The sequence below is a fragment of the Choloepus didactylus genome, chromosome 5, assembly GCF_015220235.1.
Source record: "Choloepus didactylus isolate mChoDid1 chromosome 5, mChoDid1.pri, whole genome shotgun sequence".
Taxonomy (NCBI): domain Eukaryota; kingdom Metazoa; phylum Chordata; class Mammalia; order Pilosa; family Megalonychidae; genus Choloepus; species Choloepus didactylus.
The window spans coordinates 2104073-2122834 of record NC_051311.1 but is presented as its reverse complement, the minus strand read 5'-3'; the positions used below and the strand labels follow the sequence as shown (position 1 = coordinate 2122834).

Sequence of the window (18762 nt, the reverse complement as noted above, 5' to 3'; positions counted from 1 at the left end):
AAAACACTCTTCATCCAGTAGGAGTATGCGCCAAAGAGATTTATTCAGGGGTGATTACAGGTTATATAGGCTGGTAAGAGGGGCAGGGCTGGAAAGGAGGTGAAGTAGCCTAAAATGGCAATATTGAAGGGAGAGGGGCTAGGATTGGTTCTGAGAGGACGCAGGAGCCGTTGCAACGGGCGGGGGTTGTTTTGGCCACGGTGCATGCGCACTGGCGGTGGCAGGAGTGGCCTTGGCACAAGGGAGTATGTGGGTAAGATAAGGAAGTGGGGAAAGGGCAGTTGGGAGAAAGGCGGTTTCCTCCGGCAAGCCTCCCCTGCCAGTGGCATTTTGGGTGAGGAAAAGGGAGCTGCCTTGACCTCGCTCCTCAGGCTCGGGGGGGCTGCAGAGGGCACTCACGCCCGTACCTACTACCCTCCCCAGGGGGTGATCAGGTCCCCTGGCCCAGGCCTGGTAAGTCGAGGCACAAGCTCAGTCCCCGCAATTCCCCTTTCTTTTCTAATTAGAGGAAGAGGCTTTACCGGAGAGGCCGCTAAGGGTGAGGGAAGGGGGAGGTAAGGGAAGGGGAAAAAGGGGTTGACGGTGGCTCAGCGAGGCTGGAGCTCAGTGTTGGTGTGGTGCCCGGGCGCTTGACAATGGCTTCGCTGCAGCGGGTTGGGCGAAGGTGAGGGGTTTAAAGTTCAGGGGTTTAAAGTTCAGGGGTTTAAAGTTCAGGGGTTCAGAGAAGCTGGAACTCAAGGCGAGAGCGATGTTCAGGTGATTGAGAAGGGCCTCGCGGTCGGCGGGTCGACCGGTGGCGTTGAGGTCGCGGAGGGTTGGCTGTCATCTTGGAGTGGGGGGCGTCAGAGGTGGCGAGTCGCTGATACTGGATTTGCACGAACGAGGAAAAAATGGCATCTGTTTGTTTTCTTACAAGCTGGACAATTTTGCGGATGATGCAGGGTCCTAAGATGAGAGCTAGAATAATTATTAATAGGGGGCCAAGAAAAGGAAGGATGTATGGGAGGATGGGAGTGAAAAAACTGGACCAATAACTGGTGGCTTCACGATCTCTTTTACGCTTTTCCAGTCCCTCTCGGACCCTTTTCAGGCTGTCCTCGACGAGACCTGTGGAATTGGCATATACACAGCACTCTTCTCCTAGGGCGGCGCAGAGGCCTCCTTCTTTGAGGAGGAGAAGGTCAAGACCTCGGCGGTTTTTGGAGCACGACTTCAGAGAGGGAATTGACAGAATTTTTTAGATGGTAAATAGCGTTTTGTAAGTGACGAATGTCCTCGTCAACAGCCGCCCTGAGGTGAGTTAGGGCGGAGCCTTGACTGGCTAGTGCAGCGATTCCGGTGCCAGTGCCGGCAAGACCTAGGAGGGAGGCAATCGTGAGGACGGTGATGGGCTCTCGCTTTTGCAGAAGGGCAGGAGCTGCAGTTCTTTCCAGACGGAGGAAGAAGTCTTCTTCGCTATGATATAAGACCCTAGGGATAAGGACAATTAGGAGGCAAGTTTCTTTATATTCGCTGATGATATTCGTGCTGAGACAGGGGGTAAGCCCTGTAGAGGAGCAGAGCCATTGGGAGGAGTTATGAGGAATGAGAAATTTTGCCGAGCTGCTAGGAGATGAGTAGCTGGCACAGGCAGTGAGGTCGGGAGAGTTACTGGAGCGAGGGCGGACGCACTTTCCTGTATAGGAGACTGAATGAAAGGTTAGGGGGACGGCAGAGGTATTCCAACTGCATTCCGAGGGGCTGTCTTCTGTGCTTTCTGAAAAGGAAAGGTTGGAGGCAACGGGCTCGTACAGTGAGGAAGAGGTGGAGAGGCAGAGCCAGCAGGAGGAGGTAAAATTGGGGTTGGAGGAGTTCACTGAGGCAAAGGCGGCTTGGATGAGGCTGAGGAGGGGAGAGGAATAACGAGAAGGGGGTAGAGGAAGCTGGGGTGGTGGGGTTTGAGATGTAGTTGAAGTACGTTTAGTTGGAACTAAGGTGCGGCTGGAGAGCTGTGGAAAAAGGGGGTTAATGACTTTATTGGGACCAATGTTAAAGGGCTTTTTTAGTACAGCCTCCTTTTTTATCAAAATAAGGGAACTTGGGTTGGCTCCTTCCAAATAGATTTTGAAGCCCCAGGTTTGACCGAGTAACCAGGAGGGATCAGTGGGGAGCTGCACTGTAAGATTAAGATGTGTGCAGGATCCCTTACTTTCTTGGCCGAGCCAGTTAACTGTAGGGAGTTTGCACCCTGTAGGGGCCCACTTTAAGGTAAGGTAATGATCAGGAACAGGAGGCTTCCAATTAGTGGCTAATGTTTCACACCCCCAGTATGCACAGTAGTACTTGTTGGGGGAATTACAGCACGATTTTCCAGGATTTGAGGATGGGCACATGTAATATTGGGCCTGGGGATTACTTACCTTTCGAGCGCAGGTTTCTTCGACTCTGGAGACAAAGGTGGCGAAAGGCTTACTCGGCTCCTGGAAGAGCTTGGTGAATTTATTAGGCCGACAGGTAGAGCAATTGGCAAACGCGCGCAAGGCGATACCTCTGAGGATAGTCCAGAAGGTGGCAGGGACATTAAGATAAGCAGACGCATTTAGAAATGTTCCAGTGCCCAAATAGGCTTCAGGGGGATGATAGACTCCAAGGGCTGCATCTTGCTCACTTTGCTTAGCTGCTTCCGCCTGGAAGTGAGCACGCCAGTCAACAAACTGACCGGGGTTAAAAATTGAACGGGCAAGCGAGGCCCAGTCTTGGGGAAGGCAATAGTTCATGGCGAGATCCTGCAGTATTTGGGAAGCATATGGGCTACCTAACCCGTCCTCCTTGACGGCCTTGCGAAGCTGCTTGATAGTATCTAAGTCAATGGGATACCAGTCATGCGGCCTCTGTGGGGTGGGGGCAAGGTTAAGAGGAAAACAGCGAAAAGCACGAGAGAAAGGAGGACGCGCTTGCAGAGGACTTGGCGCGGGAGTGGGGGTAGGGGGAGCGTTGCCCCAAGGATTGCCTTGAGGTGCAGAAGGCAGCCAGGGGTTGTTAGTCGGCAGGGTGGAAGGAGCGGCGGCAGCTGCCGGTAGCGGCTCCGAAGGGGAGCTCGCCGGAGGGAGAGGCGGGAGTGGGAGGCCCCAAGCGTCGCAAGATGGCGGCGCGGTAGGCGTGGCTAAGACACAAGATGGTGGATCAGTCCCGCCCTGTGAAAGGGTGGGGCCCAAGGCATAAGATGGTGGACTAGCTCCGCCCTGTGGAAGGGCGGGGTAAAGCGTATGCGGTTTCCGGCCCAGCTTAGGGCTGATGTCATCGCCGGAGCATTTCCTCCCCTCGATGGAAGAAGAAGGAGGAAGTTCGCCATCTTGGCGTGGCGCAGTGTTATTTTGCTTTTTGGGAGTCACCTCGAGCGCGTTGTTAATCTGCTCGACTAAGGACTCCGTGTCCGAGTCATGATTTGAATTAGTATCGCTATCTGAGTCTGTTGGCTGGGTTGATAGGGCCTCTTTGGATTTAACGGGGCCTCTATCAGGGGGGAGGGAGCCTTGAAGGCAGGAGCGGATGGTTATCAAGGTGGGGAGCAAGCCGGGAGGGAAGCGCTTGCTCTCATGTTCCATGGCATTAGTGACTCGATCAATAAGGCGATCATAAGTAACAGGGTCCCAAAGATGGCAAGTGGTGAGCCATGGGTTAAAGGGCAGCAGGAGATCCCAGTATATCTGCAGCTGCCGGACAGACACTTTACAGCGATGCGTGTCTAGGAGACCCGCTAGAGCACGAACTTGAGGTGCCTGACATGTAGATATACGATTACCCATAGCTGAGGGGAGAGGAGGGGGAGTTGCTCCCGAGCCGGGCCGGCCGGCTGGCGGGGAGGAGAAGGAGGAGTAGTTTACTGAGCAGAGAGAATGAGATAAACTGTGGCTGCAAGGCCGAAGGAGACGGCGAGAGCAGAAAGCAGTGCCCTTTGGCAACGAGAGCAGTCAGGGGGGGGCGGTTGCAAAGAGGCACACGGCACCAAATGAGGAAATAAAGATACAAAGAACTACAGCAAAGTAATGGAGGGGAAGAGGGAGAGCGTTAGGAGGAACGGGGGTCATAGAAGTGCGCATACAAGGGGACGAAGAGAGCGTGGGGGAAGGGAGGAGTTCCTACTGGATGAAGAGAGCGTGGGGGAAGGGAGGAGCGGCTTCGGAGCAAGGAACCTCCCACGGCTCCGGAAGCAGCGAGGGAGAGGCGGCCCTTACCTTGCAGGCGAGGAAATGGGAAGCTGGAGGGGCGTCCGGGCGAGCGGGTGACCTGCCAAACTGTCATGTGGAGACGTTCCTCACACGGGGCACCAGTTGCGGTCGGGGTTACTGCTTCTAGGGGGAGTGGCGGCCGGTAGCCGAGCCCTCAGCTCTCGGGGCTGCTTAAAGGGTACCGGCGGCGGGGGCTCTTTCCCGGAGGCGAGGGCGAGGCGGAGGACGTGGCCAAAGTCCTCGGCGAGAGGCGTGCAAGGTGTGGAGGGCGGCGATAAGGACAAAAAACACTCTTCATCCAGTAGGAGTATGCGCCAAAGAGATTTATTCAGGGGTGATTACAGGTTATATAGGCTGGTAAGAGGGGCAGGGCTGGAAAGGAGGTGAAGTAGCCTAAAATGGCAATATTGAAGGGAGAGGGGCTAGGATTGGTTCTGAGAGGACGCAGGAGCCGTTGCAACGGGCGGGGGTTGTTTTGGCCACGGTGCATGCGCACTGGCGGTGGCAGGAGTGGCCTTGGCACAAGGGAGTATGTGGGTAAGATAAGGAAGTGGGGAAAGGGCAGTTGGGAGAAAGGCGGTTTCCTCCGGCAAGCCTCCCCTGCCAGTGGCATTTTGGGTGAGGAAAACGGAGCTGCCTTGACCTCGCTCCTCAGGCTCGGGGGGGCTGCAGAGGGCACTCACGCCCGTACCTACTACCCTCCCCAGGGGGTGATCAGGTCCCCTGGCCCAGGCCTGGTAAGTCGAGGCACAAGCTCAGTCCCCGCAGTGTGTGTGCTAATGAAGGTGTCGGGGACTAGTTTAGGTGATGAATTTACAACTATGTAATGGTACTGTGAACAATCGAATGTATGATTTGTTTTGTATGACTGTGTGGTATGTGAATATATCTCAATAAAATGAAGATTTAAAAAAAAAAAAAAAGAACGGAGTCCTGATACATGCAACAACATGAATGAACCTTGAAGACATCATGTTGAATGAAATAAGCCAGACAAAAAAAGGACAAATATTGTATGATCTCACTGATAGGAAATACTTAGAATAAGCAAACTAACAGTCAGAATCTAAAATACAAGTACCAGAGGACGAAGTAGGAGAAAGGAGTAAGAAGTTAAGACATAAATTATTCAGAGTTTCTATCTGGAATAATAGAAAGTAGTGACTGGAGCAGAACATTGCGAATACAATTAACAGTGCTGAATTATACATTTTAATGTGATTCAAAGGGGAAATTTTAGGTTGTACATACGTTACTACAATAAAGAATTAAAAAAAAAAATCACGGGAATGTACAACACAGTGAACCCTAAGGTAAACCATGGATTATAGCTAATAGTACAATTATTAAAATGTGTTTTCATCAATTTTAACAAATGTACCACACTAATGCAAGGTTAAACAACTGATGGCATAGGCAAATGACGCATTTTATGCACGATTTTTCTGTAAACCCACAACTTCTCGAATTAAAAAAAAGGAGGGGGGATAGTGGTGGAAACTGCCTTTATTTCCTATCACAACTATTTTCCCCATTCACACTTCAGTAACTTTTTACTTTAATATAAAAAATAAGTCACTATATATAACTTTGTAGCTAGCACAGTGTGACTGTGTGATTGTGAAAACCCTGTGGCTTGCACTCCCTTTATCCAGTGTATGGACAGATTAGTGGGAAAATGGGGACAAAACTTAGATGAAGAATAGGGTGGGATGGAGGGGATGGAAAGACCTAGGTGTTCATTTTTACTTATATTTTTATTTTGGAATAAGGAAAAGGTTCAAAAATTGATTCTAGTGATGAACACACAAATGTATGATGATGCTGTGAATAATCGACTGTACACTGTGGATGACTTAGGGCGGGTGAATATATCTCCATAAAACTGTATTAAAAAAAGGTAATGAACAATGAGGGGGGAGGACGGAAAGGGGATGTTTTGGATACTCTTTTTGTTTTAAGTTTTATTTTATTTTTTGGAGTAATGAAAATGTTCAAAGATTGACTGTGGTGAAGAATGCACAACTATTTGACGATATTGTGAACTGATTGTACGCTTTGAATGATTGTATGTTATGTGAATATACTCAATAAAATTGCATTAAAAAATAATGAGTGGGGCGGTTGTACAGGAACTCTGTATTTTCAGCTTGGTTTTTCTGTAAACCTACAATTTTCTAATAAAAACTCTTAAAAAAAAAGTCATTGATTTTTCTTTTAAAAAATTTATATACAGTTTACTCTCACTAGGGATTAAAGACTAAAATAAAAAATATTACTTTCATTACTAAATAATTCTTAGTGAACAAACATGGGTTAGGTACAGATCTCATCAAAATGTCTCAGACAATTATTTAGATAGTTTGCTTTGTTTGGGGGGAAATTGTGAGGGAGGGATGGAAGGAAATTCATGAAAGACGGAAAACAAAGCTTTGACTGAATATTTTCTGTTAAATCAAAATTTGACAAATTAAGAGCATCAACAGAGGTATAGCAGATTGAACAAAATCATCTACTTTAGTTCCCTCCCTTTATTTCTTAAAAAGACAAACACAAAAGGATGAGGAAAACATGAGAGGAAATACCAGCAACAATATCTTGAAATCTGTATAACAAGATAGATACATAGTAACCACCAGCTGAGAGGCCCTAAGAAAGGTGAATTCCATACCGGCAGTAAAAGCTTAAGAACTAACCAGTTTTCCCACTGAATTCTGAAACTCCTCAAGCAAGAACTGGTAGCAGAAAGAGCGGCTGAACTGGAGGGTAATAAGGCAAGTGGACTTAGCATGAGGAGAACGGCGTGAATGCTGTCTGAGATGCAGGTAGATCCCCACTGCACCTCCCTATGCAAGACAGCTAGCAACCACCTCTCCCCTCCCTGAGCAAGAATCACTGTTTGCTTCTGCAGGACAAGCAGGGCTTTTCTGGACTAGAGGACACCAGGTGCAATTGAAACATGGGTACCAAAAATAAAGCGGTCAAGCAACTGTGTGCATGCAGAGCCCTGCTGTGCAGGCCTGGTGGCTATCCTCAGAAAGCCCTCCCGGCCAGGAGAGCCCTGGGCTGGGGTCTGGGAACTGGACTTGGGGAGGGTTTCTGCCATTCCCAGACCTGATCAGAGTGGCTCACTGCACCTAAACTGTTTGTACCAATGATGTGGTTTATGCTGAGCACCAGCTTTCCTCCTGGGAGTCTGGCATTTGGGGAATCACAGATAGTGCCAAAGAAAAACCCTGGGGAATGGGTCTCTAATGATCCTCACTGGCTGGCACATGCATCGCCACCACTTGTTGCCAGGGAGTTAAAAATGCTCCGTGTGAGTCCACCGATGGAGGACACTGGAAGCTCGGGCTGGTCTCCCTGGATTTCTCCCATGCACCTGTTCCCTTTGTGCTTGGCATCCTTTCACTGGAATACGTCATGGCCGTGAGTACAACTATACATTGAGTCCTGTGAGTCCTCCTAGCAAATCACTGAACCTGGAGGCTATCTTGGGATCCCCAAACACCCAACCTCCCAGAAATCAACATATTCCCACTCCCTTACTCCCCATCCACAATCAGATCTTCACCTTTGAGTGGAAGATCAGAAGACTCTTCTCTGGAAACTGCAGGCCAGCCCAAAAGGAAAGACCCGAAGATGCCAAAGAAAGCAGTGGGGGAAGGCGGTAGAGAGAGGGTCCACAGTTAGTGGAGCACCAGATAAACCTATAACAAAACTCAGAGTCAACAAGGCCAAACCACAAGATCGGAGCTTCCATCTGCTTTTTACATCTACAATAGTAATCAAGGATATTCAGCTATCTGAGAAAATCTTCTAACATGGAAGATGAAGCAAACACAGTAAAAAGAAAACTGAACAAAGCAGCTTTGAAGAAACAGAGTCTCTGTAGAAGGGGAAAAAACATCAAAAAAACCAACATGAATATCTTCCGAGACAACAGTCAAAAGGGAAGGATAACCAGTATTGCCCGGAAGAAAGACACTCTAGCAATGACGTCACCAAGATCGTCACTAACTGTGCCAGTTTGGATGTACTATGTACCCCAAAACTCATTTTCTTTGATGCAATCTTTGATGCAGACGTATTAGTGTTGATTAGGTTGGAATCCTGTGATTGTTTCCATGGAGATTTGACTCAATCAACCGTGAGCGAGACCTTTGATTGGATAATTTCCATGGAGGTGTTGCCCCACCCATTCAGGGTTGGCCTTTATTGGATCACTGGAGTACTTTAAAAAGAGCCACACAAGCCCAGATGCATAACAGCTAAGAGTGACATTTTGGAGAGCAATTGAGTGACATTTGAGAAAGGACAAAACACCCCAAGAGCAACATTTTGGAGAACACCATTTTGAAATGCAACCTGGGAGCAAGCAGATGCCAGCCATGTGCCTTCCCAGCTAACGGGTTTTCAGACCCCACCAGCCATCCTTCAGTGAAGGTACCCTGTTGTTGATGCCTTATCTTAGACACTTTATGGCCTTCAGACTGTAACTTTGTAACCAAATAAACCTCCTTTATAAAAGCCAATACATTTCTGGTGTTTTGTAAAACAGCATTAGCAAACTGGAACACTGACATTCTTATTTTTCTAACCTGAAATGGACTGGAGGGTGGCGAGGGCACCCATAACAACATTCCAATCTGTAAAGGTTGGTCCTGATGATATAATAATGAAGTTCTTGCTCTCCCACTCCCCCAGTGCCCTGTTGCCTGGGTCAACAGAGCCACTGGTTTCCCCATTCTGACGTTACATTCTGACGAGAGCTGGGGGTAGGTCCTGGTCAGTTTAAAAGCAGGAAATGGAAAGTGGCCAACTCTATCCCAATTCCTTGAATGCTTACAGTACCTGATCCACACCACAGCCCTAAGGATAGAGCCTCATTGACCAGTCAGTCATGGCTACCAAAGAGTGAGGGTAGTATAAACTGGCGGCAGCAGGTGACAGCCAAGTGGTAGTGGTAGGGTGTCTCTGCCTAGCCATCCTATCATCTTCTAACATGGAAGATAACAAAATTCATTCCTAGTGGAAGAATTAATACAAATATACAAAACATTTGAGATCTTGGTAAGGTGATTTATTTGCAAGAATTTATAAAATTTGGACATATATTCAACAAAATGGAATGAACTTCGACTCTGTGCCAAGCACTGTCAAAAGGAGCTTACAATCTAAAAGAGGAGATGAAACCAGCAGATAGAGGCCTAAATATAAGACAGAAAAGGTGTCACAGAAACAATGAAAAGCCCTAAGGAAGTTCAAAGAAAGGTAATGAGCCAAAGGGGGAGAGAAGTATCAGGAAAGGCCTCTTGATAAGTTTTACAACTAAGACATACAAGAACAGGATTAATAATGAACTCTTCTGTTTCTGTTTAAGTGAATAAAGTCAAAAGTAAAGTTATGAAAAACAGAAAGAGAAATATAATGAAGCTAGGCTGGCAGTTGGGGATTGAATCATGTCCCCCACAAAAGGCATGTTCAGGTCCCAAGCCCTGGTCCTGTGGCTGTGAACCCATTTGTAAACAGGATTTTTGAAAATGTTAGCTGAGGTGTGTCCAAACTTAATCCAATATGGCTGAAGTCCTTATAAGCAAAGGAAACTGGAGATGGAAAGAGAAGCCAAGGGGAGTTGCCAGAAGATGGAAGTCACAGGACCATGGAAGAGAAAGAAGACGCCACGATGTGCACTGCCATGTGACAGAAAAGCCAAGTACTGAGGATCACTGGCAGACAGCCCAGAAGGCTGGGGGAAAGCATTGCCTTGATGACACCTTGATTTTGGACCTCTCCTAGCCTCACAACCATGAGCCAATAAATTTCCTTTGTTTAAGCCTACCCATTCTACGGTATTTGTTTTAGCAGCCAGGAGACTAAGACAACTATTAATAACAATTCCACATGGTTCTGTGAATAACAAATGAAGTCAAAACTACTTACTTTCTAGAGAAAAGCAGGGTTCTTGGAAAAGGGAAAAGCAACAGAGAAAAATAAGACTTTCTTCCAAAGAATTCAAAACTTCATAATGATCTCATTTTATCCTTAGATTATCCTTCCACCAATTCTCAAAGAGAAGGCTGAGTAATTTGCACAGCAATATCCAGCAAATCACATGAGGAGCCTCATTTGAATTTCATAGCAGTTTCATTGGATTGGACAACTTCTCCCTGATAAGCAGCTGCTTTTGATTTTCTCAAGATTTATGCCTGTCAAAGCTTTGAGGGGGTGAGAAATGCTGACAGGATGACTGGCTCTCACGTTCCTCTGTAGGAAAAGGATTGCCATTTGGTCAGCTGGGAGACATAACAGTTCATCAAAAATGGCCAAAGGGGAAAGCAAGTAAGTCCTAAAGCAATTATCCTCTTTTTGAGATTATGGGAATAGATTCTACAAAAATGTCTCATCAGATTTCCTGACTACTGGAAAGTGTTAACTGTTAGGAAGAACAACAATCTGAAACTCTGCTAACCAGAAAGGGAAGGCAGCCTGGAAGGAAGAGCATGGCAGCACCTCACAGAGGAGCACAGAGCAGAAATGACAGCCGACAAGCATGAGCAAGAACAGCTTGCAGGAAAGTCAAAACACAAACAAGAGCTCCGCTTCTTAATAATCCACTGGACATCACACTTTAACACAAGAAAAACTATTTCTTTAAGAGGAGCGAAAATGTATCCACTGCTTGCCACATGCAATAGTGCTTCACATCCATCATCCCTTTAATTATTCTAATGAGGACGAGTGATGAGAAGGTCAGGCCAGAGGAGCCTCACCTGAAAAAGCACAGTGGCGCAAACCCAATCAGCAAGTGTGCCTTCAGGAGGTGAGGCTAGAGACGTTAAAAAAAAAAGAGAGAGAGGTAAATGCTACAAGGTCTCCCACGCTATGCTGAAAAGTTCAAATTAATGTGAAATATTTTAACCACAGCAACCATAGGATTGCATTTACATTTTAGAAAGATCACTGCCAGCAGCCTCTAAGGTGGCCAGGACAGACTGGAAGCAGGGAGAAACGTCCTAACCTAAGAGAGCAGGGCGAGACCTGTCCTAGCAGCTGCAGTGGGGACAGAAACGGAGGGAGAGAAGGAGTCAAGGGCTGTGAGGAAGAGAAAATGTGCAGGTTACAGCGACACCTGACTCCAAGAGCGCCCGGCACACAGCAGGCAGGGTACACCTGAGGCTGGGAACTGCAGAACTACAACCAGAGGAGTCAAGATGATACTCAGGTTCTGGGCCTGTGTGACAAGGTAAACTGAGGTCCCAGATATCTAAACACAAGAGTTGAATTACTGCAAGAAATGCAATGTTCAAACCAGTGCCATTTATTCATTAAGTATTTACTGAATGTTTACTGGTGCTGGACACTGATTTCATAGCATATTTGTTCACACAGCAGTGAACAAATCAAACAAAAATTCCTGTCCCCAAAGAACTCACATTCTAGTAACATGTTTAGGTGCGTTTTTGGTTTTGTTTTGTTTTGTTTTGTTTTAAGGAGAAAGCTACTGCCAGCCCTTCATCTCTTTACGTGAAATGTTGTATTACATAAATCGGTTAGTGGTTTTCCGATTCAGTTTCAGTGTATAAATAAAGCTAAGGATAATAAATTTTAAAGAAATGCAACTGTATACAAATGTTAAGTGATTAACAACTACATTAAATGAATTACTGGGAGTACTTTAATATCACTGACATATTCACTGGTAGACAAAATGAGAAGGAATGTTGTTAAATGTATTCTACATTCTGTATTCTATATGCTATACTAGTAGATATTACTATTTTACTCTGTGCAAGGATTTTGTATTGTAAGTCTCTGAAAGCTCACTTTGATAGACTAACTTCTCATGATATTTCTATACAAAGATCATGAGGAGACAACTGATCCAAATACCAAAACTGACTAACTTTAAAAAGCTTTTCCCAGGCAAAACAAACTTCCTGCACTCAAGAAGTGTCTAGCAGGCTCAACTGACACATCCTCCATTCAACAAACATTTGTTAAACACCCACTATAATAATTAAAGAACATAAGACAGTATACAACCATCTTTAATGCTAAACAACAAAAGGTGGTGCAGGATTTTGGAAAGGGGTGGAAATTACAGTGGGCTAGAACCGTGGTTCTCAACTGAGGGCTATTTTGTTCTCCCAGGGGACAGCTGGCATTGTCCGGAGAATTTTTTTCTGTCATGACTGTCGGTGGGAGTGGGAGTGGGGGGGTACCACTGGCATCTAGTGGGTAGAGGCCAAGGATGCTGCTAAACATCCTACACTGCACAGGCCAAGCCCCCACAAGAGAGAATTATCTGGTCCAAAATGTCAATAGTGTCACTGCTGAGAAACTCTGGGTGAGAATAATCAGGAAATGATTCATTTAGCACAAGCTGGATTCTGAGTTGGCCTTAAAACATGAGAATATGAAGAAAGGTGGAAGAAATATTAGAAGCAAAAAGCACAAAGCAAGAAGGAGCCTGTATTTGAACTGGCAGTGCAGGTTGGGAACGAGTTCAATGGTAAGCAATTCATCCAATGGGAACATGCACTCAAGAAGTCAGTAGGACATAAAAGTGACTGGGTAGTTGGTAGCTAGATTATATAGACCCCTGAAAACTAGATAAAGGAGCCGGAAACAGATGAGGTAGATACTAAGTTGTTTTATTTTAATTTTTTGCCCTGGAGAGTAATGTAATAAGTTGTAAACTGCCTGAGAACAGCAACCATGTCTTGTTCATCAGTCTCTCTCATGCCACTGAGCACAGTGACCTGTAAATAGTGTGGGCTCAGGGCTTAGGGAATTAAATCCAATCTCCCAGTTAATTATTAATTACGTATTATTGCTGATTGCTAAAGTTCCATCCACTGCTAAGATGCAGGACATCTCTTTAAACTGGAACAAAAACGCTATTATTTATTAAGTGCCTACAGTCAAGGTACTGTAATAGGCCCTCTATACATTTTATTACATTTAATCACAGAACAGAGTAATGTGATTTCCCTCACTTTAAAGATGAGAACACTGGAGCTGAAAGAGCTTAAGTAACTTGCCCATGATTTCACTCTGAGCTGTGAAATAGTGGTGATAGGATTGAACCCTTTTTTAGTGTTACCCCAAATCTCTACATTCCTGCGACATGCTGTAAGAGTTAAGAGTAAAATTCAACCCCCACCTTTCATACTTAAAGTAGGCAAAGATACATAAAACAACTCCATAAAGTTGTACTTACGCTTCTTTACCATGGTAATTGTGAAATTCTGCCTTAAGGGAATAGAACTTGGTACTTGGCTTGCTTTCATTCTACACCTGTGTGCCAAGGTAGTTCCTAAGTGCACTCCAATCACCCCAAAATTCCCTCGGAAACTCAAACTCCCGTAATTATTGGCTGCACTGCCACGATCAGCATCTAATATCAATGAATCAGAAAACGAGCAATGAGCACTTTAAACGCCTCCGCAGACTCAAGGTCCTCTGCCACGCTCTGCAGACTTAACCTAAGAAAAGCGCCCCAACGGCTCAGATCCTCAACTCGGCTTCAGCTGTTGCCCAGATCCCACCCTTAACCGACGCTGCCTCGTCCAGTTACACTGCAAAGGAGACGCGGGGCCCCTCGTTCGCGAGCGCCCAGGGCGCGCTGTCACCGCGGTCAGCTGCCCACGGCCCCGCCCGGCCCCGGCGCCCCCGCGGCCTCGGCCCCGGCCCCGACGCAGCCCGGGACCCCCGGGGGCGCGCCGCCCGCCTGCCACGCCCCTCGGGAAGGCGCCTCCGGGACGCGGACCCGCGGGCCCCGAGCGGCGGCCGAGCACTCACCCACATCCTGATCGAAGGGGTTGGAGGCGAAGAGCGGCATCTCCGCGGCGTGCGGCCGGCTCGCAGGGAGCCCCTCGACAGCCCGGAGCGAGCGCGCGGCGCAGGAAGGCAGGCTCCTCGGGCGCGGACAGCGCGGACGCGGGCTCAGCAGGCCCGACGGCTCCTCCCCGGCCTCGCGGCCACTCGGCCTCACCCGGCAACCGCGGGGGCGGCGGCCACAGCGGAGCGCGAGGACCCCGCGCGCGGCATGCCGGGAGTCGGGGCGCCCTGGACTCTGCCTGAAGGGAGCCCGCCCGAACCCGCCCGAACCCGCCCCAGTACGCGGGCCGCCGCCGGGCTCCCGCTGGAGTCAGCCACGCCCGGGAGTGGGGGCCGTGCCTGGGCCCTCTGCCTCCCCAGGGCCGGGCTCTCCGGACGGCGGGGTCCTCCCGGCGCGCCTAAGCCGGCCCGCCCGCCGCTCCCGCTGGGTCCCCGAGGCTGCCCGGGGAGCAGGGTCGCGCGGGGCTCGGTACCTTGGTCGGCGTCGCAGTCTGCGGTCCCGGAGGAAGGCTGGTCCGCTCTCGGAGGTGCGGTCATGGGAGCGGGTCGCGCTGGGTCTGTCCCCGGCCCCGAGGAGGGGGCGCGCGGCGGCAGGGCGACGGCCACTCGCGACTCTGGGAGCTCCCGGCAAGGACTCCTAGGTGGCCTCCTAAACTCAGCAAAAGAGAAAACTGAAAAATAGACTTGGAAGTTAGTGAGTCCTAGTGACTTAAAGTGCTTATTTAATAATGTTACTTAGGAGTTTTTTCAGCAAAATTAGTCTCAAATGCAGAAATCGCGAGAAGCATTTCCTGAAGACTTTGTATCCCATTTGGAGCAAATTTCCTTAGAGCATCTTGCTGATAAACTGAAAGTAGGTAAATCATACCCAAATTAAAACACTTCCAAACGTCGCTTGTAAACAAATACTTGCAACATGTCCACAACAGGATTAGTATCCATGAAGGCTGAAAAAGTAATTCTCTCTTCTAAAAGTGAAAATGAGTTTAAGCGGGAGTTAGCAATTAAAGCAATAGTTAAACCGTTTTTTGTCACTCAGAGGTTAAAAAGAATACTGTTCAGTGCGCGCAAGGGCGTGGTTGGAACCCTGCACACACTTTGTCGGCTGAAGAGGGGTTTGATGTGATCTTCTTGAAGGAAATATTTGTGAGCATGCACCAGAAACCTGTAAAAACACCAATACCTTTGGACCCAGCAATTCCACTTTTTAGAATTTATCCAAAAGACACTTTAAAAAAAAAAAAAAAAAAAAAACAGGCAAAGATAGTAAAGACAACATTGTCTATAACGCTGAAGCATTGTAATCCAGCATGAAGAGATGGGACAAGCCACTTCCCTTCTTGGTGCAGTTTTGCATCTGAAATATAGGGACAGTGGTTGGGTTGCAGGCAGCAAATGGATGGTACCAGAGAGCCCCTGGAGCAGTGCTTGGCATACACAGAGCACTAAGGAAGAGTAAGCAGTCAGTATTAGTATGGTCCAAGGAATTAGGAGTGCCCACAATGTAAAAACCACGCAGCCATCGAAAGTGATAATGTAGATCTGTATTTACATAGAAAGACATTTGGAATACATTAAGTTTTAAAAAGCAAATTACAAGACTATGTAAAATTACAAAATAACTCCAGCTAAAGAAAGACTGAAAGGAAAACATGGAAATACTGATGTTTATCTCTGAATGGTAAGATTCTGGACAATTTTTTGTTATGCATTTAATATTTTCCAGATATTTTGATGATGAGCAGGTGTTTCTCATAAAAGCAGAAAGTTTTTTAAAGAATGTAAAAAGTATTTGTTAGTAACGCCAGGTTCTTAAAATGTTGAAGAGACAGTGCAAGTACCAAAAGCTTGGTTGTGTTTCATTATGACAAACACAACAGTCTTCCAAAACATAACTAGGGATTTGAAGCAGAGCATTCTCCCACAAAGGCTTAAGTCTTGATTACTGGGCTGACAAAATCAGGTGACACCTTGCTACCTCAAGTTCCTGAGCAGTGTCTGGGGCACATGATCATAATTGGCCTCGTTCAGAGCCAGGTATTTATGAAAATGCATTTTGTTTTGCTTTGTGCTCCAGTAATGAGACCAAATTAGGTGTCACCAGCACTAAACTAATGATCAAATTGTTCAAGCCTTGATCATCAACATATGAGCCTTGGAAATGGTCACAGAAAAATACATATTAGTCTTGATAGCATTATGTATATATCCTGGCCTAGAAGGATGACATTTTTCTAATCCCTCTTTAGCTAGTTCAGGTCATTAAAATTAATACACTAGAACTACTAAACATTTTTAATGGGAAATTTATAATGTTATGTTTAACATAAAGGCCAAATAGAAAAGTGAAATGGTTTGTATCTTGAGGTTAACTTTCTCTTATTCCTTTAAAACATTCTCTCCAGGAGTTGCAGGTTTAAGTAGTACCCTATTTTTTAAAACATTATAAAGAATAGATTAATTTTACATTGAAATGTTTCTTTAATATTATGTGTTGAATAAATTCTATAGTTAATTTTTAAATGGTATATCTCTGTGGCCCATAACGTTCTTTGAAATTACCTGTATAACTGCTTGTTGAATTGTACTTTGGGAGTTACCACCTTTCTGTGGTATATGTTACATTTCACAGTAGGGAGGTGGCTGGGGTTGTGGCACTGTGACCCAGGGCATTCTTGGAGGTTTGCTCTCTAACTGCTTGTTGAATCATGCTTTGAGGGTTGTTACTGTTTCATGTATATGTTGGATTTTGCAATAAAAAATGAAAAAAAAAAAAGTTTCTGTAATACTGTGTGTTGAATAAATTCAGTAGTTAATTTTAAAATGTTATTTCCCTTCATGTCTTCTAAATTGTAAGGTTTAGGAGAAGGAAAATCTAGGAAATTCAATATTTCCAACCTGAGTGAGAATGATTAATAGTTCTCATATTTAATCTGTCAACAGCCGCACTAGTAATATTTATCATCTTTTAGGTGAATTCCTACATTCCACTCATACCATTCTGCTAGAATGATTTTTCTAACTCGCAAATATGATTATGTCATTCCCCTGCCTAAAATTCTTACATAGTTTTTCAATCACTCAGTCGTTCAATAAATATTCATTAACTACCTTATGCCAGGTCCCATTCTAGACGCTGGAAATACTGTAGGGATAAAAAGCTCTTTGTGATACAGCTTTATTTTTTTTGGAGTACAGCCGTGGGGAAGACAGTCACTAAGGTAATTAAAATTAATTGCATGATTACAAGTGTGTGGAGTGGTCCACTGCCTTCAGGATTAAGTCCTAATTCTTTTAGTGTTACAGCCTCAGTGAATTGACCCTAGAGTACCTCTTACACCTCATCTTGCCACACCCTTAACCCAGACTGTGTTCTCAATCTTTCTGAACTCCCTGTGGTTGTTGGATGCCACTGTACTTTCTCATTTCTTCAAATGAGAACTCTTTTTGCCTTTCCTGCTCATATACTCTATTTAGCGCCTACGTCTGCACTAAACCTACACCCAGAAGCCTTTCCTTTATTAGTACCTTCCCCATATTAGGCCCCGTTTTAGTTTACTAGGTTGCTTAAAGCAAATACCATGAAATGGGTAGGGTTAAACATGGGCACTTATTTGCTCACAGTTTTGAGGCCGGGAAAATGTCCGAATCAAGGTGATGCTTTCTTGCTGGTGATCCTTGGCTCCTCTGTCAGATGGTAAGGCACACGCCAGCCTCTCCTGGTCCCCCTTCTCTTCTGGATTTTGTTGATTTTGGCTTCTTGGATCTGTTGCTTTCTCTGGGTTTCATTCTCTTATAAAGGACCCCAGTGACAGGACTAAGACCATCCTGACCAAGGAGGCTCACACCTTAACCGAAGGAGCCCCATGGAGAGCTCCTACTAAAATGGGTTTACATTAGATTTAAGAACATGTTTTTCTGGGGTCTGTACAGGTTTAGTCCACCACAGGCACATAATAAATATTTGTTAATGAATTGAATGGCTGCATCTGTCAAAGCACTTAATGGTATTATATTTGATCCAGGTGTCTATTACTTCAGAAAACCACCCCAAACTTCATGTCTCAGGGAAACGACAGTCATTTCTTTTGCTTACATATGGGAAATGTGGTGAGACCTCAGCAGGGACAGCGTGTCGTTCCGTGCAGTGTCAGCAGGGTGGCTGGGAGGGTAGGATGACTTGGCAGCTGCAGGCTGCCATCACTTGGACGTTCACCCACACGTCTGGCAGTTGGCTTCCTCTCTGGGGCTCCAAGCCAGAACAACATGTGGCTTCTTGTGTGTCGGCCTGGTTCCTCAGCACGCTAAACGAGTTTTTGGCCAAGCACTGCAAGAGACACGAGGAAACTGCCATGGTCTTAAGGCCTGGGCTGGGAAGTGGGTGCAGCATCATTTCAGTGACATTTTACTGGACAAGCAGTCACAGCATCTTCACATCAGGAGAAAGGAAATAGACCCTGCCTCTTGGGGGGGCTATATTTTAAAACTACCACAGTATGGTAACTTTGTACTTGTTGGTATAAACATCAATCTCTGTACATCCCTCTATTTCCATTGCAGGCTCTTCACAGTCATAAATGTTTCATAAATGTTTGCTAAATGTGGTAAAGAAATAAAATATTAAAATGCCATAGTTCTATTACCAACATGAGGGGGTAACAAGACTCAGGCTTACATTTTTCACCATAAGCAAATGAAACGACAAAAT

General features: G+C 46.1%; 1 protein-coding gene across 1 annotated transcript in view; it reads right to left on the bottom strand.

Moving 5' to 3' along the window:
* The window catches only part of STAM (signal transducing adaptor molecule), an 88211-nt gene extending 73964 nt beyond the window's left edge, over nucleotides 1-14247 (bottom strand). The window contains exon 1 of the mRNA XM_037837660.1: nucleotides 14016-14247. Coding sequence (XP_037693588.1) covers nucleotides 14016-14055 — 40 coding nt within the window. The 5' untranslated portion in view covers nucleotides 14056-14247. The remainder of the gene's footprint in view (nucleotides 1-14015) is intronic.
* Between the last annotated feature and the right edge of the window lie 4515 nt (nucleotides 14248-18762).